General features: G+C 39.7%; 1 protein-coding gene across 5 annotated transcripts; it reads left to right on the top strand.

Annotated features, from left to right (window-relative positions):
* On the top strand, nucleotides 1-27,236 carry LOC133243264 (casein kinase I). Of its 5 annotated transcripts, none has more exons than XM_061409936.1 (6): nucleotides 1-106; nucleotides 12,031-12,277; nucleotides 22,357-22,482; nucleotides 24,898-25,018; nucleotides 25,288-25,756; nucleotides 25,986-27,236. In XM_061409936.1, exons 2-5 carry the CDS (start codon nucleotides 12,206-12,208, stop codon nucleotides 25,389-25,391), a joined length of 423 nt encoding a protein of 140 aa, XP_061265920.1. In that variant the 5' UTR covers nucleotides 1-106; nucleotides 12,031-12,205; the 3' UTR covers nucleotides 25,392-25,756; nucleotides 25,986-27,236. The 5 variants fall into 5 exon arrangements, with proteins under 5 accessions (XP_061265920.1, XP_061265918.1, XP_061265917.1 ...); XM_061409934.1 differs by having other exon boundaries at nucleotides 25,188-25,756; XM_061409933.1 differs by having other exon boundaries at nucleotides 23,699-25,018; nucleotides 25,188-25,756.

The following is a 27,236-nucleotide window of genomic DNA, read 5'->3' as shown; positions in this document are numbered from 1 at the left end:
AGGGGCGGTGCTAGGGGTGGTGACCGGAAGCGGCTGCAGTTTTCTGCCGAGGTTTAATAGTTGTTGTGAAGAGGATCCCGTTGCTCTTTGCCGGAGCGGTGTGAAGGTAAAGGGGACCGAGGGAGGGTGAGTGTTGGGGAATTCTGTCTGGTCAGTGATGGAATCGGTTGTCTGGATATAGTTGGATGATTCGCCTTTTATTTTTCAGGCTTTCCTCTTTTCTCATATCAATGTTAAGGTCTTAAAGTTCACTCTGAGACCCACAGGGTTTGGTGCATTATATTCTAAGTGTTTTCCAAGAGTTGATTTTTTTTTTTTTTTTTTTTGGTCCATGAATTATTTAGAAGTGCGCTTTCATTTTACAAAAGTTTATCGTTTTACTAGACTTCTAAGTTTTCTTTGGTTAGAAAAATGTCTGCATGAAGCTCATTTCTTGAAATCTGAGGGGACTCATGGCCTAGTCTTTGGTGACTTTTTAATAAATGTTCCTTGTATAATTCGAAAATGATATTTAATTGTTTAGCTGTCAATTGTGTTGTACAAAATTTGTACTTTTTTGTTTGCTTATTCTCTTACAGAGAAAGGAGAGATTAAGTCTTCACTGTGATAATGATTTTATTCATTTCTTCTTCCGCTGTCCATGATCCAATTTGAGTTGTTTTGTATGGAGCGGTTAGTCTTAGATCGAGGTGCATATATTTGAATGTTCGATTACTTAAGCACCGTTTGTTAAAAAGACTGCAGTTCCTCCACTGACTCCTTTTGTACCTTTGTCAAAAATAAATTTGCCATACTTTTGTGCAGCTATTTCTAGATTCTTAGTTATGTTCTATTTGTCTATGTGTCTGCTTTTATCGTGAAAGTATGTTGAATTTTGTCAATACTGTATGAATTTATATGATTTTTCTTCTTTAGCTTGTTAATATGGGGGAATCCCTTATTGATTTTTGAATATTGAACCAGCCTTACATTCCTGGAATAAACTTCACTTGCTTGTGGTGTGTAATTCTTTTTTTATATTGCAAGAATTATTAATTAATGCTTTTTTTGAGGATTTTTGTGTCCAAGTTTGTGACAGACATTGGTCTGTAGTTTTCTTTTTTGGTCCTGTCTTTGGTTTTAGTATTAGGATAATACAGATCTCAATAAATGAGTTAGGAAGTGTTCTCTCCTCTTCTATTTTCTGGAAGAGATTATGTAGATGATATTTTTTCTTTTAATGTTCAGTAGAATTCTCCAGTGAAACCATCTGGGCCTGGAAATTTCCTTTTGGAAGCTTTTGATTATGGCTTCAATTTCTGCAGTAGTTAAATAACTATTCAGGTTATCTATTTAGTGTCTGTTCAGAGTACCTACATATTTAATAGTGGGTAAATTGTAGGAGTCTATGTTTTGTGAGAAAATTGGACTATTTCATCCAAGTTATTGAATTTATGTGCATAAAGCGGTGTGTAATATTCCCTTACTTTCAATGACTACAGAATCTATAGTTATATCTACTGTTTCATTTCTGATATTGGTAATTTGTGTCTTCTCTCTTTTTATCTTTGTCAGTCTTGCTAGAGGATTACGAATTTCATTGTCTTTTCAACAAACCAGCTTTTAGTTTCATTGATCTTTCTCTGTTTTCAATTTTATTGATTTCCACTCTTACATTTATTACTTGCTTCCTTCTGATTGCTTTGGGTTTTCTTTGCTCTTCTTTTTCTAGTATCTTACGTTGGAAGCTTACCTTATTGATTAATACCTTAATTCTTTTCTAATATAAACATTTAGGATTATAAATTTACCTTTCAACACTGCTTTATCTGCATCCCAAATTGTGATATGTTGTATTTTCATTTTTATTCATTACTTTTTAATTTCCCTTGAGACTTCCTCTTTGATCCATGGATTATTTAATTGTATTGTTTAATTTCCAAAGTTTGGCGACTTTCCTGTTACCTGTTACTGATTTCTAGTTTGATGCTATTATAATCAGAGAACATAAGCTGTATGATTCCAGTTTGTTAAGTTTTGTTTTATGACCCTGGAGAGTGTCACACAGGTGCTTGAAGAGAATGTGTATTCTATTCGTGTTTGGCTGGAGTAGGATGGATATGTTCAGTTAGGACTCTTGAGACTCTTTTCTTGGTCTTTTGATGCAGGCTTTTCTTAGAGCTTTGTTGTCTGTGCCTACTGATGGTTCTGAGTTATAAGCTTCTCTAGTGGCCTGTTTGTGATACACTCGAAGGAAAGGAAACCCAGGGAACTCACTGCAGTTGTTCCTTAGGCCCTGAGGTCTGTGGACGGTGCCTTTTCTTTTTAACTTTGAGTCTTTCTATTTGTATTTGTTGTTATGTCATTTTTTCCCCCTGGTCTCTTCCACATTCATTATTCTCTTCTATCTGTATTTTCCTGTATTAACTTTGTTAATGTAAATTTTGCTAGGTAAGCACCTGTTTCACATCAATATAAAATATGTTGCTATACAGTTAGGCATAATATCCTACAATAACTACTTTGAAACACTGCCTTATCTGGGAATGATTCTCATTCTGTCTTCTCTCTCTGTATATGTGTGCGTGTGTGTGTGTGTGTGAGAATATATATGTTTTTAAACTCTTCTTTATCTCATTTGCTAGGGAGTTATTTGTGACATTGGTCGTTTTAAAGGACCAGCTCTTTGTTTTCTTTAAACTCCTGTTATATTCATTTGATTTATTTAAGGTTTTTCTTAATTACTGTTTTCCTTTGGGGGGGGTGCTTAATTTTGTTTTGTTTTTTTTTTTTCCTACTTCTGATGTTTTAGAGTGAATACTTAGCTCTCTTTTGTTCTTGTTCATTTTTTTATTTATTATTTTATTGAAAGGTAATTGCTTTACAGAATTTTGTTTTCTGTCAAACCTCAACATGAATCAGCCATAGGTATGCATATATCCCCTCCCTTTTGAACCTCCCTCCCATCTCCGTCCCCATCCCACCCCTCTAGGTTGATACAGAGCCCCTGTTTGAGTTTCCTGAGCCATACAGCAAATTCCTGTTGGCTATCGATTTTACATATGGTAATGTTAAGTTTCCATGTTACTCTTTCCATACATCTCACCCTCTCCTCCCCTCTCCCCATGTCCATAAGTCTACTCTCTATGTCTGTTTCTCCATTGTTGCCCTGTAAATAAATTCTTCAGAACCATTTTTCTAGATTCTGTGCATTAGAATATGGTATTTATCTTTCTCTTGCTGACCTCACTTCACTCTCTATAATAGGTTCTAGGTTCATCCACCTCATATACCCTGAGGAAACCAGGGTTGAAAAAGACACATGTATCTCTTTTTTGTTCTATTTATTTGTATATTTACTTTGTTGGTCTCTGGGGGCAATTTCATACATCACCAGTGTAGTACAGCTGAGCCATTAATCTTGTAGCTTCACCACTGTTAACTGGTTCATTTTTATGACACTGCTGAAAAATCAGTTGTTTCTATAGAGATTAAAGATAAAAACCTTTTGAGAAATGTGCAAGTTCCTTTTGTATACCTACAGATTTTTCCACTCTATTAGATTTTTCATCTTTCACAATATTTATTTTCTTTGAATTAGTGGTAACTGGTTTTGCTGTATTCTTTACCTTAAAGTTTTTTGGCTGGCTCTATGGAATACACTCCTGGACTTCTGTCCTTAGTTTGTCCATGGGCATGGTCTTTGATACCCTCGTGCAGCTGCTCAAGCTCCAGGTGACTCCATCTGCACCTGTTATATTTATTTTTAATTAAAAATAAAGCCATTTAAATATATACATTTCACTCCGTATACAACTTTAGCATGTTCCATGACTTCTGGTAAAAATTTTGTAGCTTTTGTATTGATTTCTGACTTTGATCCTGGGTTATTTAGGAAAGTGTTCTTTTTCTTTTTTTCCCTTGTGGCTCGGCGGGTAGAGAATCTGCCTGCAATGTGGGAGACCTGGGTTCGATCCCTGGGTTGGGGAGATCCCTTGGAGAAGGGAAAGGCTACCCGCTTCAGTATTCTGGCCTGGAGAATTCCAAGGACTGTATAGTCCACGTGGTCGCAAAGAGTTGGACATGACTGAGCGACTTTCACTTTCTTTTTCTTTTAAAGCAGATTGATTTATTTAGTTATATAAAAGAGACATGTATATATATATTCAACACCTTAAAATTCATCAATTTGAAGTGTACGGTTCAGTGACTTTTAGTACATTCACGGAATTGTTTAGTCAACACCACAGTATAATTTTAGAACGTTTTCAGTACCCCAGAAAGAAACTTTTCATGCATTAGCAGACATTCATCATTCATGCCACCCTGTGTCCCCAGCCCTAGGAAACTTCTAATCAGTTTTCTGCCTCATGTGTTTGCCTATTATGGACATTTCATATATATGGAATCATAAAATATGTGGTCTTTTGTGACTGACTTCTTTCCCTTAAGATAATGATTTCAAGGTTCATTTATGTTATAGCATATATTGGTACTTCTCGTTTCATATATGATATTATACGTATTTCAATGCCATTCTCCCAAATCATCCCACCCTCTCCCTCTCCCACAGAGTCCAAAAGACTGTTCTATACATCTGTGTCTCTTTTGCAGTCTCGCATACAGGGTTATTGTTACCATCTTTCTAAATTCCATATATATGCGTTAGTATACTGTATTGGTGTTTTTCTTTCTGGCTTACTTCACTCTGTATAATAGGCTCCAGTTTCATCCACCTCATTAGAACTGATTCAAATGTATTCTTTTTAATGGCTGAGTAATACTCCATTGTGTATATGTACCACAGCTTTCTTATCCATTCATCTGCTGATGGACATCTAGGTTGCTTCCATGTCCTGGCTGTTATAAACAGTGCTGCGATGAACATTGGGGTACACGTGTCTCTTTCAATTCTGGTTTCCTCAGTGTGTATGCCCAGCAGTGGGATTGCTGGATCATAAGGCAGTTCTAGTTCCAGTTTTTTAAGGAATGTCCACACTGTTCTCCATAGTGGCTGTACTAGTTTGCATTCCCACCAACAGTGTAAGAGGGTTCCCTTTTCTCCACACCCTCTCCAGCATTTATTGCTTGTAGACTTTTGGATCACAGCCATTCTGACTGGCATGAAATGGTACCTCATAGTGGTTTTGATTTGCATTTCTCTGATAATGAGTGATGTTGAGTGTCTTGTCATGTGTTTGTTAGCCATCTGCATGTCTTCTTTGGAGAAATGTCTATTTAGTACTTTGGCCCATTTTTTGATTGGGTCATTTATTTTTCTGGAATTGAGCTGTAGGAGTTGCTTGTATATTTTTGAGATTAGTTGGTTGTCTGTTGCTTCATTTGCTATTATTTTCTTCCATTCTGAAGGCTGTCTTTTCACCTTGCTTATAGTTTCCTTTGTTGTGCAGAAGCTTTTAAGTTTAATTAGGTCCCATTTGTTTATTTTTGCTTTTATTTCCAGTATTCTGGGAGGTGGGTCATAGAGGATCCTGCTGTGATGTATGTCAGAGAGTGTTTTGCCTATGTTCTCCTCTAGGAGTTTTATAGTTTCTGGTCTTACGTTTAGATCTTCAATCCATTTTGAGTTTATTTTTGTGTATGGTGTTAGAAAGTGCTCTAGTTTCATTCTTTTGCAAGTGGTTGACCAGTTTTCCAAGCACCACTTGTTAAAGAGATTGTCTTTAATCCATTGTATATTCTTGCCTGCTTTGTCAAAGATAAGGTGTCCATATGTGCGTGGATTTATCTCTGGGCTTTCTGTTTTGTTCCATTGATCTATATTTCTGTCTTTGTGCCAGTACCATACTGTCTTTATGACTGTGGCTTTGTAGTAGAGCCTGAAGTCAGGCAGGTTGATTCCTCCAGTTCCATTCTTCTTTCTCAAGATAGCTTTGGCTATTTGAGGTTTTCTGTATTTCCATACAAATTGTGAAGTTATTTGTTCTAGCTCTGTGAAGAATACTGTTGGTAGCTTGATAGGGATTGCATTGAATCTATAAATTGCTTTGGGTAGTATATTCATTTTCACTATACTGATTCTTCCAATCCATGAACATGGTATATTTCTCCATCTATTAGTGTCCTCTTTGATTTCTTTCACCAGTGTTTTATAGTTTTCTATATATAGGTCTTTAGTTTCTTTAGGTAGATATATTCCTAAGTATTTTATTCTTTTCGTTGCAATGGTGAATGGAATTGTTTCCTTAATTTCTCTTTCTATTTTCTCATTATTAGTGTACAGGAATGTAAGGGACTTCTGTGTGTTGGTTTTATATCCTGCAACTTTACTATATTCACTGATTAGTTCTAGTAATTTTCTGGTGGAGTCTTTAGGGTTTTCTAAGTAGAGGATCATGTCATCTGTAAGCCGTGAGAGTTTTACTTCTTCTTTTCCAATTTGGATTCCTTTTATTTCTTTTTCTGCTCTGATTGCTGTGGCCAAAACTTCCAAAACTATGTTGAACAGTAATGGTGAAAGTGGGCACCCTTGTCTTGTTCCTGACTTTAGAGGAAATGCTTTCAATTTTTCACCATTGAGGATAATGTTTGCTGTGGGTTTGTCATATATAGCTTTTATTATGTTGAGGCATGTTCCTTCTATTCCTGCTTTCTGGAGAGTTTTTATCATAAATGGATGTTGAATTTTGTCAAGGGCTTTCTCTGCATCTATTGAGATAATCATGTGGTTTTTATTTTTCAATTTGTTAATGTGGTGTATTACACTGATTGATTTGCGGATATTGAAGAATCCTTGCATCCCTGGGATAAAGCCGACTTGGTCGTGGTGTACGATCTTTTTAATGTGTTGTTGGATTCTGATTGCTAGAATTTTGTTAAGGATTTTTGCATCTATGTTCATCAATCATATTGGCCTGTAGTTTTCTTTTTTTGTGGCATCTTTGTCAGGTTTTGGTATTAGGGTGATGGTGGCCTCCTAGAATGAGTTTGGAGGTTTACCTTCCTCTGCGATTTTCTGGAAGAGTTTGAGTAGGATAGGTGTTAGCTCTTCTCTAAATTTCTGGTAGAATTCAGCTGTGAAGCCGTCTGGACGTGGGCTTTTGTTTGCTGGAAGATTTCTGATTACAGTTTCAATTTCTGTGCTTGTGATGGGTCTGTTAAGATTTTCTATTTCTTCCTGGTCCAGTTTTGGAAAGTTGTACTTTTCTAAGAATTTGTCCATTTCTTCCATGTTGTCCATTTTATTGCCATATAATTGTTGATAGTAGTCTCTTATGATCTTTTGTATTTCTGTGTTGTCTGTTGTGATCTCTCCATTTTCATTTCTAATTTTATTGATTTGACTTTTCTCCCTTTGTTTCTTGATGAGTCTGGCTAATGGTTTGTCAATTTTATGTATCCTTTCAAAGAACCAGCTTTTGGCTTTGTCGATTTTTGCTATGGTCTCTTTTGTTTCTTTTGCATTTATTTCTGCCCTAATTTTTAAGATTTCTTTCCTTCTACTAACCCTGGGGTTCTTCATTTCTTCCTTTTCTAGTTGCTTTAGGTGTAGAGTTAGATTATTTATTTGACTTTTTTCTTATTTCTTGAGGTATGCCTGTACTGCTGTGAACTTTCCCCTTAGGACTGCTTTAAAGTGTCCCACAGGCTTTGGGTTGTTATATTTTCATTTTCATTCATTTCTATGAAAATTTTTATTTCTTTTTTGATTTTTTCTGTGATTTGTTGGTTATTCAGCAGCGTGTTGTTCAGCCTCCATATGTTGGAATTTTTAATAGTTTTTCTCCTGTAATTGAGATCTAATCTTACTGCATTGTGGTCAGAAAAGATGCTTGGAATGATTTCAGTTTTTCTGAATTTACCAAGGCTAGATTTATGGCCCAGGATGTGATCTGTCCTGGAGATGGTTCCGTGTGCACTTGAGAACAAGGTGAAATTCATTGTTTTGGGATGAAATGTCCTATAGATATCAATTAGGTCTAACTGGTCTATTGTATCATTTAAAGTTTGTGTTTCCTTGTTAATGTTCTGTTTAGTTGATCTATCCATAGGTGTGAGTGGGGTATTAAAGTCTCCCACTATTATTGTGTTATTGTTAACTTCTCCTTTCATACTTGTTAGCATTTGACTTACATATTGTGGTGCTCCTATGTTGGATGCATATATATTTATAATTGTTATATCTTCTTCTTGGATTGATCCTTTGATCATTATGTAGTGTCCTTCTTTGTCTCTTTTCACAGCCTTTGTTTTAAAGTCTATTTTATCTGATATGAGTATTGCTACTCCTGCTTTCTTTTGGTCCCTATTTGCATGGAAAATCTTTTTCCAGCCCTTCACTTTCAGTCTGTATGTGTCCTCTGTTTTGAGGTGGGTCTCTTGTAGACAACATATACAGGGGTCTTGTTTTTGTATCCATTCAGCCAGTCTTTGTCTTTTGGTTGGGGCATTCAACCCATTTACGTTTAAGGTAATTATTGATAAGTATGATCCTGTTGCCATTTACTTTATTGTTTTGGGTTCAAATTTATACACCCTTTTTGTGTTTCCTGTCTAGAGAATATCCTTTAGTATTTGTTGGAGAGCTGGTTTTGTGGTGCTGAATTCTCTCAGCTTTTGCTTGTCTGTAAAGCTTTTGATTTCTCCTTCATGTTTGAATGAGATCCTTTCTGGGTACAATAATCTGGGCTGTAGGTTATTTTCTTTCATCACTTTAAGTATGTCTTGCCATTCCCTCCTGGCTTGGAGAGTTTCTATAGAAAGATCAGCTGTTATCCTTATGGGAATTCCCTTGTGTGTTATTTGTTGTTTTTCCCTTGCTGCTTTTAATATTTGTTCTTTGTGTTTGATCTTTGTTAATTTGATTAATATGTGTCTTGGGGTGTTTTGCCTTGGGTTTATCCTGTTTGGGACTCTCTGGGTTTCTTGTACTTGAGTGATTATGTCCTTGCCCATTTTAGGGAAGTTTTCAACTATTATCTCCTCAAGTATTTTCTCATGGTCTTTCTTTTTGTCTTCTTCTTCTGGGACCCCTATGATTCGAATGTTGTAGCGTTTAATATTGTCCTGGAGGTCTCTGAGATTGTCCTCATTTCTTTTAATTCATTTTTCTTTTTCCTCTCTGATTCATTTATTTCTACCATTCTATCTTCTAATTCACTAATCCTATCTTCTGCCTCTGTTATTCTACTATGTATTGCCTCCAGAGTGTTTTTGATCTCATTTATTGCATTATTCATTATATATTGACTCTTTTTTATTTCTTCTCGGTCCTTGTTAAACCTTTCTTGCATCTTCTCAATCCTTGTCTCCAGGCTATTTATCTGTGATTCCATTTTGATTTCAAGATTTTGGATCAATTTCACTATCATTATTCGGAATTCTTTATCAGGTAGATTCCCTATCTCTTCCTCTTTTGTTTGGTTTGGTGGGCATTTATCCTGTTCCTTTACCTGCTGGGTATTCCTCTGTCTCTCCATCTTGTTTAAATTGCTGAGTTTGGGGTGTCCTTTCTGTATTCTGGCAGTTTGTGGAGTTCTCTTTATTGTGGCGTTTCCTCACTGTGTGTGGGTTTGTACAGGTGGCTTGCCAAGGTTTCTTGGTTAGGGAAGCTGGTGTCGGTGTTCTGGTGGGTGGAGCTGGATTTCTTCTCTCTGGAGTGCAATGAAGCGTCCAGTAATGAGTTATGAGATGTCTATGGTTTTGGGGTGACTTTGGGCAGCCTGTATCTTGGAGCTCAGGGCTGTGTTCCTGTGTTGCTGGAGAATTTGCTTGGTATGTCTTGCCCTGGAACTTGGTGGCCCTTGTGTGGTGCTTGGTTTCAGTGTAGGTATGGAGGCGTTTGATGAGCTCTTGTCAATTAATGTTCCTTGGAGTCAGGGTTTGGACTTAAGCCTCCTGCTTCCAGTTGGCGGTCTTATTTTTACAGTAGTCTCAAAACTTCTCCTTCTATACAGCACCATTGATAAAACATCTAGGTTAAAGATGAAAAGTTTCTCCACTCCTTTCGAAGACAATGGGTTGCTTTTCTGGGTGCCTGATGTCCTCTGCCGGCATTCAGAAGTTGTTTTGTGGCATTTACTCGGCGTTTAAATGTTCTTTTGATGAATTTGTTGGGGAGAAAGTGTTCTCCCCGTCCTATTCCTCTGCCATCTTAGCTCCTCCTCGGTACTTTTTTTTTATTGCCAAATAATACTCCATTGTATGCACACACCAAATTTTGTTTATCTGTTCATCAGTTGGTCGACATTTAAATGGTTTCCACTTTTTGGCTACTATGAATAATACTGGCTGTGAATATTTGTGCACAAGTTTTGGAGTGGACATGGGCTTTCATTTCTCTTGGTAGCTACTAGGAGTAGAACTGCTGGGTCATACGATGACTCTATATGGGTAGCATTTTGAGGAACTGCCAACGTATTTTTCAGAGTGGCTGTACCTTTTTAAAATTTTACCAGTACTGTCTGAGAGCTCAAATTTATTCACATCTCACCAACATTAGTTACTGTCTTTTTTTTTAGCCATCCTAGTGTATATGAAATGGTTTGCTAATGAATAGAACATTTTTGGTTTTGATTGCATTTCCTAAGGCATTATGATATTGAACATCTTATACTATAATCAAGGATGCAGCCTGTCCATTCCCAACATTCAGACATCTACCAGGTTTTTTTGTGGCCAAGTTATTTGATAGAATTTTGTAAAAAGTTCTACAGGCAGAAGAAAAGAAAGCATATTCTCTCTTTCTCTGAAACAACGTCATCTTTACATGTTTAAAATTTAACCTATTCATACTTTTTATTTTGCTTTTTATTTTGTATGCTTTCCTGTTTCTTTTTCATCTCATTTCTTAACTTCTCTTGTCTTAAGTTCCTCCTCAGTTTATGTGATATTTACCCTTCTCCAACAAGAATGACTAAATCTATAGTGCCTGGATTAGTTGATCATAATGAAATTGTATCTCAGCTTGGACACGGAGACAACTTCCCCTCCCTAGTTCCCTCAACAGGAGAAACAGTTTTTACCTCTGGACGTTTTTGTGGCAATTAAAAATTTTAGTCCCAGACTGTTAATAATTTCCTTATGGCATATATCTTCTGTCTTAAGAAACTTTACTTAACATTTTTTTCCAAATTATAATCATGTTTTCAACATCTATTTAATAATAGAACCATGTTTATTTTGAGCCTCCCACATATAAGGTACCATGTGGTACACCATTGAGAATGTGAACTTTGAAGCCAGGTAGACTGACTTCAATTTAACATCACTAAACCTCTGTTTCTGTATGCATGCTGCTGCTGCTGCTGCTAAGCCACTTCAGTCATGTCCAACTCTGTGCGACCCCATAGACGGCAGCCCACCAGGCTCCTGTGTCCCTGGGATTCTCCAGGCAAGAATACTGCAGTGGGTTGCCATTTCCTTGTCCAATGCATGCATGCATGCTATGGCACTTCAGTCGTGTCTGACTCTTTGTGACCCCATGGACTGTAGCCCACCAGGCTCCTCTGTCCACGGGATTCTCTAGGCAAGAATACTGGAGTGGGTTGCCATTTCCTTCTCCTCTATATGCATACTGTGAGATAATAATAATTACAGCAGTACACAAATAATGGGATTGATGTGCACATTAAATGAGATACCTCCTTCTGCATATTACATGATTCCTTGTAATAACCATACTTGCTAATATGAATTAAGTATTTATCTGGGCCAGTCTGTTGCTGAGTTGCTTAAAAACATCAACTCATTTAATTCTCACAGTCCCTTGAAATAAATATTTTTGATTTGTTTTGGGGAAAAGAAAACCTGAAGAAACATTTTCATATTCATATAGCTAAAGGATGACAGAGCTAGAAATGAAGCTTTTGTTAATTTTAGTCTGAGTGTCATGGTCACACTCATATTCCGTTTTGATGAATGACTTGAATAGGTTGATGTGAATAGGTTCAGTAGTTTGAATAGGTTGAACAGGTTGATGTGACTGTCTACTCCACAGTATTCAGTGCCATAAACAATACTTTGGTGTTCTCAGGAAGCACTTGTGGGGTGAATGCAGAATAACTGACCACATGAACACTGTCTTTCCAGGTTTTTTGGAATCTCTGCTTAGCCCTTGGGACAGACCCTGTGGTGAAGGCTGCAGGATCTTCCATATCAAGCATCAGCAGCTGTGGTTAAGTCCACAGGTGCCCACCTGACCTCGGGTTCCTGGGAAGAGCAGAGTTGTCAGCAAGAGAACCTGTGGGTAAAGCCCAGCAGAAAGATGCCAGGCAATCGGAGTGCTGCTGGGCCGTCTCCGACCCTGAGTACAGGGGGATGTGACAATTCCTGTGAGGTAAGGAGTAGGAAGAGGCACCCAGGGACAGAAATTCTCCAGAATGAAAGATAATATCTCACTATTTTAATTTGTATGACTTTTTTTTTTTTAAATCAGGCAACATAATCAGGGGATTTTTATTGCTTATTTATTTATGTGAATTTCCTTCTGTCCATTGTTGATTTATTTATATTAGCTTATGGATTTTTACAGAGTTTTTTTTTAAGAGTAAGGTTAATAACCTTTTATCATTCTTATATATTGGGTTGGCCAAAAAGTTTGTTTGGGGTTTTCTGTACGATGTTATGGAAAAAACTCAAACGAACTTTTTGGTTAACCCAGTATTTCTGTGAATATTTTTTGCCACTTTGTAATTTGAAATTAGTTTCTAGTTTATCCATAAGTGACAAAAGGTGCCAAATAGTTGTCAAAGTCTTCTTAAAACAATGGCTCTTCTCTGCTTTGTTTCTCCCAGATTCCAGCTCTCTAGAAGCAAGCTCTCTTAAACTTTTTAATGGATTTCTTTTTAGTTTTGAACATTATCTACTGACTTTCCACTATGTAAGGTAGAGATTTAGCTTTTCCACGCACCTCCACTCATATGCACATTTGCCTCTACCTATCACTGTTCTGATTAGATCTATCGTGTTTATTATTGTGACTGTTTATAGTTGAGTTGTGTAGTATCCCTGCTTACTATTTCTTCACAACTTTTACTGTTCCCTGGAATTAATGGATTGATCATTTCTTTGCTTTACTATATACATATCAATAATTCAACGCCAAATTCTTTCTAGTTAGTTAAATCTCCTCTCTGTATATTCAGTTAAAGAATCTACCTGCAATGTGAGACTCAGGTTCAATTCCCCAGTCGGGAAGATCCCCTGGAGAAGGGACTGGCAACCCACTCCAGTATTCTTGCCTTGAGAATCCCACGGACAGAGGAGCTGGGTGGGCTACAGTCCATGGGGTTGCAAAGAGTCGGACACACACATAGTGACATTACTTATAAATACTCATACCGTGTTTACTATGAGCCCAGCACTGTTACACATACACTCTATCTACTAACTCATCTTCGTTACAATCTGGAGAAGTAGGCACCATTGTTATTCTCATTTTATAGAAGGGGAAACTGTTGTTGTTTGTTGTTTAGTTGCTGAGTCGTATCCAACTCTTTGCAGCCCCATGGACTGTAGCCCCCCCAGGCTCCCCTGTCCATGAAATTTTCCAGGCAAGAATGCTGAAGTGGATTGCCATTTCCTTCTCCAAGGGGAAACTGGGGCATAGAGAAAAACTATCTGACCCAAGTTAACACAGCAAGTAAGAGCGGGGAGTGCTATCTCAACTCTGGGTATCAGTGTCTTCTCTTTGAAAAAATCTCTCCTGGACCTTGTTGACTTGCTGAAGGCTGGTCTGGTTGCTCTCTCGCCTTCACACACAGCTATGACTTTGGTGTCTTCTGTCCACCATCTATCAGGAAATCCTTTTTACTTCTGTCTTGTATCAGATTCCTTTCCCTGAGAATCCTGTTTTTTTTCCTTCTTGTTTCCTAGATCCTGTGTCTTCCTCTTTCTTGGTTTACCCCCTAATTTGGAGGGTGGGGTACTTCCTTCAGTATATCCTTGAAAATGGATGCATGACAAGAGAACTTTATGAAGCTTTGCATATCTGAAAATGTCACGTAAAATGTATTTATGTAATATATATAATTGTATAAATACATTTACAGAAATACAAAAGTAATAAATACCATGGAAGTATGTTTATTTGACCCTGATAATAAATTTATCTTTTTGGCTGAGTGTAGAATTCTAGGCTGGAAATCATTTTTGTGTAGAATTTTACAAATCTGTTTCCAGTCTAGTCCTTTTCCCGCTCACACACACATTTTTTTCTGCTTTTCAAAAAATCTCTTATTTCAGTTGTTGAGCCTCCATATTTTAAATTCTTTGCTCTACCGATTTCCATTTCTTTCTCTTTTGCTCTCCTTCCTAGAAGTTTTTTTAAAAAAACTTTATCTCCCAAATCATCTTCTGTGTCTCTCATTAATGCTGTTCTATATTTTTGGAAGACGGAGGGATACTCAAGATACTGGAATGGTATCTTGAGACTGAAAAATGAGGCAGGCAACTCCATATAATCAATGGATCAGTTTATGGTTATAGGTAACTTAACTCACAGGGTGAGATCAGGGGGGCGATGAACCAGAAGCATTCACAGCTGCCTCCTACACAGCTGAGGGACGATTGGGACAGTTTCACAGTTAACCTAGGGTCTGGGGGGTGGGTACGTGCTTGGAAACAGCAAGTGCATTCCTAAGTCAAGCTTTATGAATGGGCAACTAGTCTTATGGGCACTGGGAATACCTCAGTGAAGGTCTTCATTATTATTTAAAGACTAATAGAGCCCAGAGGCCACAAGATCTAATGATCATTAAGCAATATCTATTAACTATTAATACAAAGCCCTTGGTGACAGAGAAGAGACTTACTACATGGTACAGCCCTAGGCAGGGTCAGTGAGGAGGCCCAAGATGGCATCTGTTATGATAACAACTGTACGTATGTTTTTTATATATAATTTCATTTATTTATTTGTTTAGGCTGTGTTGGGTCTTCGTTGCTTCATGAGGGCTTTCTCTAGTTGCAGTGAGTAGGGGCTACTCTCTACTTGCAGTGCTCGGGCTTGTCATTGCAGTGGCTTCTCTTGCTGTGGAGGAGGGGCTCTAGGGCACATGGGCTTCAGTAGCCGCAGTTCCTGGGCTCTAGAGCACAGGCTCAACAGTTGTGGCATATGGGCTTAGTTGCTTTGTGGCATGTGAAATCTTCCTGGACCAGGGTTTGAACCCATGTCTTCTGCAGTGGCAGGTGAATTTACCACTGAGCCACCAGGGAAGCCCATGTTTTTGTTTTAGATAACTTTTTCTTTTCAGGATTTTTGTTTAGTATCTTATCACTCTTATATTAGTAATAGTTTTTAAATTTAATTTTTAAATGATAATACAGTCAGATGGCTCAAAAATAAAAATTTTAAATATATATAAAATTTTAAAATATGAAAAGCTATATACAGTCTAAATTCTCTTATCTTTTTCCTGTCTATTCACTTCTCTTTATTTTTAATTTTTATTTAGTTTTTGGCTGCACCATGGTGGGGCATGTGGGATCTTAGTCCCCTGACCAGGGACTGAACCCACACCCCCTGCAGTGAGTGGAAGCATAGAGTCTTAACCACTGGACCACCAGGGAACTCGCTGTTCACCTCTCTTTAATACATATAACCAAGTTAGTTTTCTCGGCGTGAATTTCTTTATGTAAGTAAAAGCAGTTGAGAGCACACTGTTATTTTTTCTTTTTTTAGTTCAGGAAAGGTAGCCCACAAGACAAATTCTTATCAGTTTTTGGTAATTTTAAATCGTTTGGTAAAATAGAAAATGAGTTAGAAACCATGCTGCCATGAACATTTTTGTTCATGTCATGTATGTGTGTCCACCCTCTCTTGACTGTATACATAGGGATGGAGTTAGTGGGTCCTAGATTCAGCCTATCTTTTAAAAAATATTTTTGTTGTGAAATATAACGTATGTCCAGAAAAGCGTGCAAAACCAACATGTACAGCTCAGTAATTTTTCACTATGACGGTCTAGAAAATGTCCATAGTTAGCATTCCAGAATTCCCCTACTTCCAAAGTCAGGTACTCTCCTGACTTTTATGATAACTTATTTCCATTGAAAAGAAAATCACAAGCCGCAGAGTGGAAGAAGAGACAGACAACAGAGGACTTGTACCCAGGATGTATAAAGAACAGCAGAACAATAAGAAAAAGCAGATGACCCTGTAGTCAGAGAGGTTATTTGAATAGGTGTGTAACAAAGGAGGGAATCCAAATGGCTAGTAACACGTGAGATGGTACTCAGGGAAATCAGGGAAATGCAAAAGTGAAACCACAATGTAATCCTACCATACCTCCACCAGAATGGCTAAACTTAAGAAGCCTGACAATGACAACTGTTAGCAAGGATAAGGGTCTGTATCAGTAGCTCATATACTCATATATACTCATATATCAGTAGCTCATATACTCAACTCAGTACATATAGTTGCTCATATCAGGAGTCCATAAACTGCTGGTGGCAGTATAAACTGGTACAATATCTTTGGAAACATTTTAGCTTTCTTCATCAAAGCATGTGTAGACCATATGAGGAAACTCTTCTAGAAAATACCCAAGAGAAATCCTTGACTAATGTACCAGGTTGTTGTTGTTGTATGTGTGTACATACTTCTGTGTCACTTAGAACAGTGCCTGGCATGTCCTAAAAGCTATTTAAGTACATAGCATGTAGTAAGAACCATATGAGTGTTTTCTGTCATCGTCATCGTCATCATCTGGTTTGCCTGTGTCCAACCTGGATCCATTGGATGTAACTCCTCTGTATTTGGCTGCTGCTTCTGCTGCTGCTGAGTCGCTTCAGTCGTGTCCGACGCTTAGTGACCCCATGGACTGCAGCCTACCAGGCTCCTCCACCCATGGATTGTCCAGGCAAGAGTACTGGAGTGGGTTGCCATTGCCTTCTCCAGCATGGTACACTATGCTTTTCTGTAGAAATTGACTAAGATGATTCTAAAATTTGAAGTTCAAAGTTTTTTAAAAAATCCTTTTTATTTTGTATTGAGGTATAGCTGATTAGCCATCTTGTGATAGTTTCAAGTGAACAGCGGAGGGACTCAGCCATACATATACATGTATCCATTCTCCCCAAAGCTCCCCTCCCATCCAAGCTGCCACGTAATGAGCAGAGTTCCATGTGCTCTACAGTAGGCTCTTACTGATTATTGATTTTAAATCAAACCGTGTGTACAGGTCCATACCAAACTCCCTAAATATCCCTTCCCTCTGGCAAAGCCTAGTACATGTTTTGCCATCCTTCTACTTTTAACCTAATCTTGTCTTTTATATTTAAAGTGGATTTCTTGCTTTTTTTTACCCACTTGAAAATCTATTTTCCACTTACATATAATAAGATTATAGATGCGGTTGTGTTTAAATCTACCATATGGCTATTTGTTTTCTATTTGTTCTATCAATTCCTTGGTCCTACCCCCTTTATTTCTGTCTTATTTTAAATTAATTATTTTTTATGATTCCATTTTGTATTCTTTGTTATGTTTAAGAGCTTTAATACTTCCTTGTTTTATTTTAGTGGTTGCTTTAGGGTTTATAGTGTTGATATCATTAGCTTATTACAATTTAACGTCTTGACGTTATGCCATTTTATGTATAATTCAAGAACCTTACAACAACATACTTCCATGTCCTTTCCCACATTTTGTGCTATGGTTGTCATATATTTAAATTTGAGTATGTTATAAATGGCATGACTCATTGATATTCTAATTTTAAACAGTTGATGACTTTTTAAAAAGATCCAAACAATGAAATCAATATTTATATTTACCCATGTAGTTACCATTTTTGATGCTCTTCATTCCTTTGTGTAGATGTAGATTTCCATCTGGCATCATTTGCCTTCTGCCTTAAGGAACTCTTTTGGTAGTGCAGGTCAGCACAGAAAACAGCAAAATTCTGTAAAGCAATTATCCTTCAATACAAAAATAAATTTTACAAAAGAGTATCAGATGCTGCAGAGAAGTCGTTCGTGAAAAGAAGAGTCAGTGAGGCAAACTTCATTTCTGTCTTATTTTAAGAAATTGCCACAGCCACCTCAACCTTCAGCAAAAACCATCCTGATCAACCAGTAGCCATCATCATCAAGGCAGGACCTTCCGTCAGCAAAATGATTCTGACTCACCTAAGACTCAGATGATGGTTAGCTTCATTTAGGCATAAGTGCTCTGTTGTGCTCAGTTATGTTTGACTCTTTGCAACACTATGAACCTGCCAGGCTCCTCTGTGCATGTGATTATCCATGCAAGAATACTGGAGAGGGTTACCATTTCCTCCTCCAGAGGATCTTCCCGACCCAGGGATCGACACACCGTCTCTTGCGTCTCCTCTGCTGGCAGGTGGATTCTTTATCATTCAGCCACCTGTGAAGCCCTTAAAGAATAAAGTTTTTAATTAATTAATTTACATTGTTTTTAAGATACAATGCTGTTGAACACTTAGTAGACTACAGTACGATATGAAGGCTACTTTTACATGCATTCAGAAACCAAAAATTTGTGTCTCGCTTTATTGCAATATTCACTTTATTGTGGTGGTCTGGAATACCCACAATATCCCTGAGGTATGCCTGTACTAGTTGTTGCAATAAGAGGCTTGAGAGTGTGTACAATAAGTTACACTTGAGACTGACCACAGTTTGCTGAGGAAGCCCCCTACCTGGAAGAGTTAAGACTAACTGTAACACTGTTGAGGCTGCTGCTGCTGCTGCTAAGTCGCTTCAATCCTGTCTGACTCTGTGCGACCCCATAGACGGCAGCCCACCAGGCTTCCCCGTCCCTGGGATTCTCCAGGCAAGAACACTGGAGTGGGTTGCCATTTCCTTCTCCAATGCATGAAAGTGAAAAGTGAAAGTGAAGTCGCTCAGTCCTGTCTGACTCTTAGCGACCCCATGGACTGCAGCCTACCACGCTCCTCCATCCATGGGATTTTCCAGGCAAGAGTACTGGAGTGGGGTGCCATTGCCTGTCTTTAAACCTACTTCAGGGTACTTCGTATGCAATAACTTCTTCAGTTCCTCCTCACTGACTGGCAGTAAAGTGGACGACCGTTTATTGACCATACAATTTGATCAACATTTCCACTACTGATTCCAGAGACTTCTCTCAAATCTCCTGAATTTGCCTCTGTCCGTTTTCTATCATTCCTGTAACAAACTGCCATAAACTCATTGGCTTAAAACAACACAAAATGTTAGTCTTGTAGTTGTGAAGTCCTAAATGGCTCCCATTGGGCTAAAGTCAAGATGTTGGCAGGTATGGGTTCGTTTATTTATTTTTTTTATTTTCTTAATTTTGTCTGTGCTGGGTGTTCGTTGGCGTGTAGGCATCGCTCTAGCTCTAGCGAGCAGGGGCATCTCTTCGTTGTTGTGTGCGGACTTACCGTGGAGGCTTCTTTTGTTGCCAAAACAGGCTCTAGGTGTGTGGGCTTCCGTAGTTGAGGCATAGGGTCTACTATTTTATCCTCCGTGAAAGCTAACGAGTTAGCTGGCCATGGTGTTATGCCTGCTGGTAGAAAACATGAGTCTCCTGGGTGAGAGACAAAGGACTGGAATACTCACAGCGTTAGTGGCAGCCAGAGTATCAACATTTCCACGAGTTCCCTAAGCCTCAGTCCCCACAGGGTGTTGCAGAAGGCCAGATAAATCCTGCGTGTGCAGTAGGTTCCGTTATAGGTGAAGCACCCCTAGCTTATGGGTGTCGACTCTTTCATAAAGGCTAGTAAGCCTGCCTGATCCTTGCCTTGAGGAAGAAGTGTCTTGAGCATAATTTCCAGTGTAACTTGCCCTTTGCTCTGGAGAGGGAGGCTCTATCTTTTGAGGCTGTTCACTATATAAATATTCAAAAAGATAGTTTGGAAAAAAGGCAATCTTTGGTCTGCTTGAAAGATATACAGAAATATGAGATTTGTGGAGGATAGTCTCCCAATAATCTCTCAAGTCCCTTTTAATCCGGAACTGATATAATGGGCTCTACCCCTGGCTATGTTTTTGTTGAAGCAACCTGGCCATTTGCCGTGAACTATGTTCCACCTTTTGGAATTTCCTAATTGTATTCTTGTGGTGTTATTTCATAGTTCCCATGTCCATACGTTAATATGAACTGAGAATTTTAGAGGCTTGATCAAAACAGATTCGAATTTTAGTCAAATGTACTTCAGAAGTGGTATTGAATGCTTGTTAATTCATCCCCCCAGATGGCACAGAATGCCTGGTTATCTCTCTTGGTGTGTTGAAGTGTTGTCAACCCAAGGCACAGATTTTAAATCTGTGGATTTGAATTCTATTTCCTTAAATCCATTTCCTTCTCCAGGGGATCTTCCCGACCCAGGGATCTAAGCAGGGTGTCCTGCATTGCGGGCAGACTCTTTGTCATCTGAATCATCAGGGAAGCCCCACATATTTTGGATTTTAACCACATATCAGACATACAATTTGCAAATATTTTTCCCATTCAGTAAGCTGCCTTGTCATTTTGTGGAAGGTCTCAATTGCTGTGCATAAACTTTTTAGTTTGGTATATTCCCACTCGTTTATTTTTGCTTTCGTTGCCTTTGATATTGGTGTCAAATCCAATAATTTATCTCCACCAGTTACGTCTAGGAGCTTACCACCTTTGGTTTCATCAGAAGTTGTATGGTTTGGGGTCTTATGGTCAAGTCTTTAATCCATTTTCAGTTAACTTTGATGTGTGGTGTAAGAGAGCGCTCCAGTTTCATTCTATTGCATGTGGCTGTCCAGTTTTGCCAAACCATTAATTGAAGAGACTGTCCTTTCCCTTTTCATATTCTTGGCTCCTTTGGTAAAAATCAATTGACCATCAATGTGTGGGTTTATTTCTGGATTTTCTCCTCCGTCCCATTGATCTGTATGTCTGTTTTCATACCACAGTCAAGTTCGTCAGCACATTCTTCACCTCACAGAGTTACTTTGTGTGTGGGTGTGTGTGTTTGTGTGTGCGGTGAGAACACTTAAGTTAATTTTTGTATATGGTGTGTGGTGTGGATCACGGTTTGCTTTCTCCTCCAAAATGTTTATCTATTTGTTCCAGCACAGTTTTTAAAACAGGCTTTCCTTTTCCCCATTGAAGTACTTTGTCACTTTTTTCATAAAACAGTTGTCCATATGTGTGCAAATCCGTTTTTTAGACCCTCTATTCTGTTTCATTAATATGTGTGTCTGTACTTACATCCATACCACACTGTCTGAATTACTGTAGCGTTACAGTAAGTCTTAACATTACATAATAGAAATCCTCCATGCTAATCTCTGCTTTGTGTATTCTAGTTCCTTTGCATAGCAATATAAATTTCTAACATCTCTGTTTCCATTTTCACCAAAAAGTCGACAAAGAACTGGTTGAACAAGTAGAGGACAAATGAGTAAAGTGACCAAGTTGACTTCTATATTAGAGAACACCACACCCATCCTTGGCTGAACACACATTCTTTTCTGGGGACACATGAAACATTCTTCTAGATAGACCATATGTTGAAATCAGACAGAGTACGTTTTCCGACAAGTATGGAATTAAGTTAAAATTGACCCAGAAGGAAGGCGTCAAGAGAAAATGCCTGTATTTTTGAAGACTAAATGAAAGCAGCAGTAGAGGGAGCTATGTAAATTGAGGGGAAAAAAGTGTAGATGCTGAGTTTTCTTGCTGATCCGATGGTTAAGAGTCCGCTTGTCAAGGCAGGGGCCGCTCGTTCAAGTGACCCTGTGCGATAAAACTACTGAGGCTGCGCTCTAGAGCCCGGGAGCCAAACTGCTGAGCCTGTGCACCCCAACCACTGAAGCCTGTGTGCTCCAGAGCCTGTGTTCTGCAATGAGAGAAGCCACTGCAATGAGACGCCCTCGCACCACACCTAGATGGTAGCCCCCGCTTGCCACAACTAGAGAAAGCCCATGCACAGGAACAAAGACCCAGCACAGCCAAGGATATATAAATAAATACATTTTAATAAAGTATACATGCCTCCTTCAAAAACGAATAAAACACAAATTTCCCATGAACATGAGCAACAAAGTAGAACAAACTTCAAATCCTGGACAAAATGATTATTTTCCCCCCTTTCAATCACACTGTTTATTTATTTATTATTGGAGTATAGTTGGTTTGCACTGCTGTGTTAGTTTCTGCTCTACAGCAAACTGAGTCAGGTATACACACTACTATGTATAAAATAGATAGCAAATAAAAAGTATAATTTTTAAAAACGAACGACTGTTATGTACAATGGGTGGCAGAAATTTATGACTAGATATTTTCATTCTATACATTACGTGTAAGTAGGCCTCTGAAAGGCATAGCCTATGGGTATTATGGTAAAAATCACTAAAAACAATTTCCTATCTTTCCCTTATCCCCCTGTGCTGACCTGGTCACCCCAAATGGGGCTGTGTTTACAGGTGTCAGTGTCCTTTGAGGACATGACCGTGGACTTCAGAAGAGAGGAGTGGCAGCACCTGGACTCTGCTCAGAGGTTCCTGTACCAGGACATGACGCTGAAAACTACAGCCACCTCCTCTCACTGGGTATGCACAGCTACCCTGTGACTCTATGAGTGTTGTAGCCACGCGTTCTGGGAAACAAACTCACTCAGAAGGACAACGCAGATAGTGGAGTGCAGTTTATTACACCGGCAGGCCCAAGGCAGAGTCTCCTCTTAGCCAAGGACACTGACCAGTTTTTCTGAAAACCTTATATACCCTAAGTGTACATGCCCAAACCCACCTCCCCAAATTCCCTGAAACTAGTCTGAACAAAGGAAAGATACACTCTAAGTTAACCCATGATTCATATGCCTTAAGCCTAGGTAGTTAACAGTGGACAATTACCAATAAGCCTGTGGTCATACCCCAGTAAGCACAATAGAATTTATGATTCTATTCGGTTACACAGATAATTAGGGTATTCTTTCAGGAACAGAGAGTCTAGGTACGAGCCCTGGGGCTCTTTCATCCAGAGGGCCTGGTTTTCCAGTTGGTATGTCATTTCCACAGATACTGGGCTTATAGCTCAAAGTCCACAGTCCGGCCCAAGATGGAGTCCTGCTTTCAAGATGGAGCCTGTTCTCTCTGTTTCCTCCTTCCTGAGGACTCTGTTATGAGTAAAATTGTGTCCATCCAAGAAAATATGTTGATGTCCTAACCCCTACTATTTCTGAATGTGACCTTAATTAAAAATAGGGCCTGAGACGGTAACAGGGAGGAAGGCCAGAAGTCCCAGAGCAGCAGGAGAAAATAAACTGTAAATGGCAGACTTGTTTTTTTGTTGTTGTTGTTGTTCTCTATATGTGTTGACGACACCTAGTTCTCCCTTGAGCTAACCAATATGTTTTTCTTACAGAAAAGTTTTTCTTAAGCTATGTTAATGAAACCATGTATTTGCTTTGGAACCTGCCTTTCTTCAAAATGGTTCTGCCTAAGACTAACTACTTTTTTTTTTTTTTTTTTTTCTCAACCCTTGGGCTGATAATGGCTCAAGAAACCAGTATTCATGTCAATTGTTTATGGCCGGCGGATGACACACCTTGGTCCATCCTATCTCAAAAATGCATATTGTGGGAGAGGGGCCTGGTGAAACTCCCTCAGCCTTGAGGTGTCTCTCTTATCTGATTAATAAGCTTGCTAACAGACATAAAACACCTTGCCAGAAACTAGCAAGGGGGCATTCTTTCTGCCCCTTTCTGATGTCCATGTCAGCAGCTCTCTCTCTCTTATATTTTAATAAAATTCTGTTACCCAAAAGGTTCCAGTGAGGAAGCCTCGTCTCTTGCCCTGGATCGAATTCCTCTCCTCCAGAGACCACGAATCCCGGCATAGCACACAGCTCACAGCAGGAACCTGTCGGGTCTTTCCAGAAGTAATCAATCTAGAACGAGGTCGTTAGGTGGGCCCTAATCCAATATGCCTGGCTTTCTTACAAAAAAGGGAAGTGCAGACACAGAGACACACAAACACACAAGAGAGACCGTGTGGAGGCACACAAGGAGTAGATGACCGTGTGATTGGAGTGATGCGTCTATAGGACAAGAGATGCCTGAGGCCACCAGAAACCAGGAGAGGGGCATGGAACACATCCCTCCCTAGCACCTTCAACAAGAGCATGACCTGGTTGACACCTTGGTTTTAGACTTCTGGCCCTCAGAACTGCAAGGCAAGAAATTCTTATTGTTCTGAGCCACACGGTTTGTGATACTTTGTTACAACAGTCCTAGGAAATGGCTTTCTGTACTTGGGAGTGGAGTGCTATTATAAGAAACACCTAAAAAGACATGAAGTGACTTTGGAATTGGGCAGCGGGTAGAGGCTGGAGAAATTTGTAGGTGCTTGACAGAAAAAGTCTAGCTTGCCTCAGAGAAACAGGTGGGAGAAATAGGCATAACTGTGTTTTTGCTGAGGTCTCAGATACCCTTCCCAGGTGACGCTAGTGGTAAAGATTCCTCCGGCCGATGCTGGAGACTCGAGTTCCATCCCCGGGTCAAGAAGATCCCCCAGAGAAGGAAAGGGCAACCCACTCCAGTTTTCTTGCCTGGAGAATCTCATGGACAGAGGAGCCTGGCGGGCTCTAGTTCATGGGGTTACAAAGAGTCGGACAGGACTGAAGCGAATTAGCACACAGCACTGGCCAAAGAACCTAGCATGTCTGGTGCCTACCTGTTTAAGAAATGAATTCTAGGTATTTCCTAAAAGAACTAGAAGATTTAGAAAAGCTAATTTCATCTTAATTTCTGAATAATAATTTACTGATTGAATTTAACACATGATGAATAAGAGAAATTAACAGCTTTAGATATTTTTACCCTGCACAATGTTAGGTATAACTAGGTATTTAATAAACATAGCATATCATGATGAAAATCATTAAAGACAACTAACTTCCTAGTTCTCTTCCATCCAACCCCCGGTGCTCACCATGTCACCTCGAATGGGACTGTATTGTAACAGAGGTCATTCAAGGACGTCCCTGTGGACTTGAGCAGAGAGGAGTGGCCGCACGTGGACCCTGTACAGAGGTGCCTGTACCAGGATGTGACACTGGAGACCTACAGCCAACTGTGCGCAGTGGGTGAGTAAGCACAGCTGCCCTGTGCCCCTGCCAGGGGCCTCAGAGACGCTGCTTCCATTCTCAGCTGCTGAGTGCTCTGGGGCATCTGAAGTGTGTAATGGTGTCATCTTTGATTTGCCCGAGATACTTCAGTCCTTTTACACTTCTGTGATTATTACTCTATTCCCAGGGAAATGGGATTACTTTCCTGAAGAGCAAATAGAAGCGTGGTTGAAAGGCCCTGAAACCCAATTAACTGGACCCAATCCTGTATCGTGTCCTGTTCACAGGGAACCAAGTTCCCAAACCAGAGGTCATCTTCAAGCTGGAGCAAGAAGAGGGCCCCTGGACGTTGGAGGAGGAAACCCCACATCAGAGCTGCTCAGATGTGTGACCTGAGTAGATGGGGGACGTGGAGTAGATCTGTTTTTCTAGGACAGGCTGATGCCTTTGAAAGGCTCTGCAGATAATCTGTCTTGAACGTTCTAAGAGCGCCCGTGATTCCCTTCCCAGAGTTCTCTGCGTCACGAAGCGCCTTCCCGGAACTCGTGGCATTTTCTGTTGGCTGCAGCCGTTGTAACAAGATGGCAGCGTTGGCGGAGTGATCAGGCCCCTGTCCTTCCTGGCGGGAGCCGGCGGCAGTGGTGGTAGCGGTATCGCCGCCGTAAGTTCACAGTTCACCTGTACCAGCCCCCGAAGTCGCCGTGAAGGCGAGGCCGTTAACGGGAAGCCAGAAGCCAGAGGCTCAGCCTGTTAACGGTAAGAACCCCCTCAACAGTCTGTGGGCTGGTGAAAAGAAACCTAACAGTAGCGGTGGTCGGGTTCCCCTTGGCCGATTCTGGGCCCTGTAATGCTGAGAAACAGTCAGAGTTTTCTGTTTCAAAACCTACCTGCCTTCACAGCCTTTCTCTGTGGACGAGCCCTAGGGGCGTCCATCGTCCGCTTAGAGGTGGCGGAGCTTAACCCCAACCCCATCTTTGTCTCTCAGGATGGCGAGCAGCAGCAGACCCAAAACTGATGGCCTTGCCGGAGGGAGATATAAACTGGTACGGGAAATCGGTTCTGGCTCCTTTGGGCACGTGTATTTGGCGATAGACCTCACCAACCACGAGCAGGTGGCAGTAAAATTAGAATCGCAGAATACCAGGCAGCCGCGGTTGTTACATGAGAAGGAACTCTATAATTTTCTTCAAGGTGGGGTTGGCGTCCCCCAGATACGGTGGTATGGTCAGGAAACTGACTATAATGTGCTAGTGATGGATCTTTTGGGACCCAGCCTTGAAGATCTCTTCAATTTCTGTTCAAGAAGGTTCTCAATGAAAACTGTACTTATGTTAGCTGATCAGATGATAAGTAGAATCGAATATGTGCATTCCAGAAATCTTATACACAGGGACATTAAACCAGATAACTTCCTAATGGGTACTGGCCCACAGTGGAAGAAATTATTCCTTGTTGATTTTGGTTTGGCCAAGAAGTACAGAGACAACAGAACAGGGCAACACATACCCCACAGATCTGGTAAAAGTTTCATTGGCACTCCTTTTTGTGCTAGCATCAGTGCCCATCTTGGTATTGAACAGAGTCGCCGAGATGACATGGAATCAATAGGATATGTTTTGATGTATTTTAATAGAGGCAGCCTGCCATGGCAAGGCCTAAAAGCTGCAACATTGAAGCAAAAATGTGAAAAGATCAGTGAAATGAAGATGACCACACCAGTTGATGTTTTATGTAAGGGATTTCCTATAGAATTTGCCATGTACCTAAAGTATTGTCTCAGGCTGTCCTTTGAGGAAGCCCCAGATTACAGGTACCTGAGACAGCTTTTTCGCTTGCTTTTCCGAAAACTGAGTTACCAACATGATTATGCATTTGATTGGATAGTGTTAAAACAGAAAGCAGAACAGCAGGCTTCCTCTTCAAGTGGGGAGGGTCAGCAGGCCCAAACCCCCACAGGCAAAAGTGACAACACCAAAAGTGAAATGAAACATTCTTAAACTTCAGTGAGGAGCAGAAGATAAGCCAAAGATGAGCAGCAAAGTCATTTCCCTGTCAACTGGCTGTGGTCAGCAGAAAGTCTTCTGAGTTGATGGCTCTGTAGTTAATGAAACATGGCATGTGGTTTTCTATTTCACTTTTTCAATTGGAAATGGTCACTAAATGCTTGACATACACAAATTGGTGTGAAAATTGTGCCTGTGCCAATTTTAATTAAAATCTTTTATTTTGAACTATA

The sequence above is a fragment of the Bos javanicus genome, chromosome X (genome assembly GCF_032452875.1).
Source record: "Bos javanicus breed banteng chromosome X, ARS-OSU_banteng_1.0, whole genome shotgun sequence".
Lineage (NCBI taxonomy): Eukaryota > Metazoa > Chordata > Mammalia > Artiodactyla > Bovidae > Bos > Bos javanicus.
The sequence above is the reverse complement of the archived record's forward strand: the minus strand, read 5'-3'. Positions and strand labels throughout refer to the sequence as shown.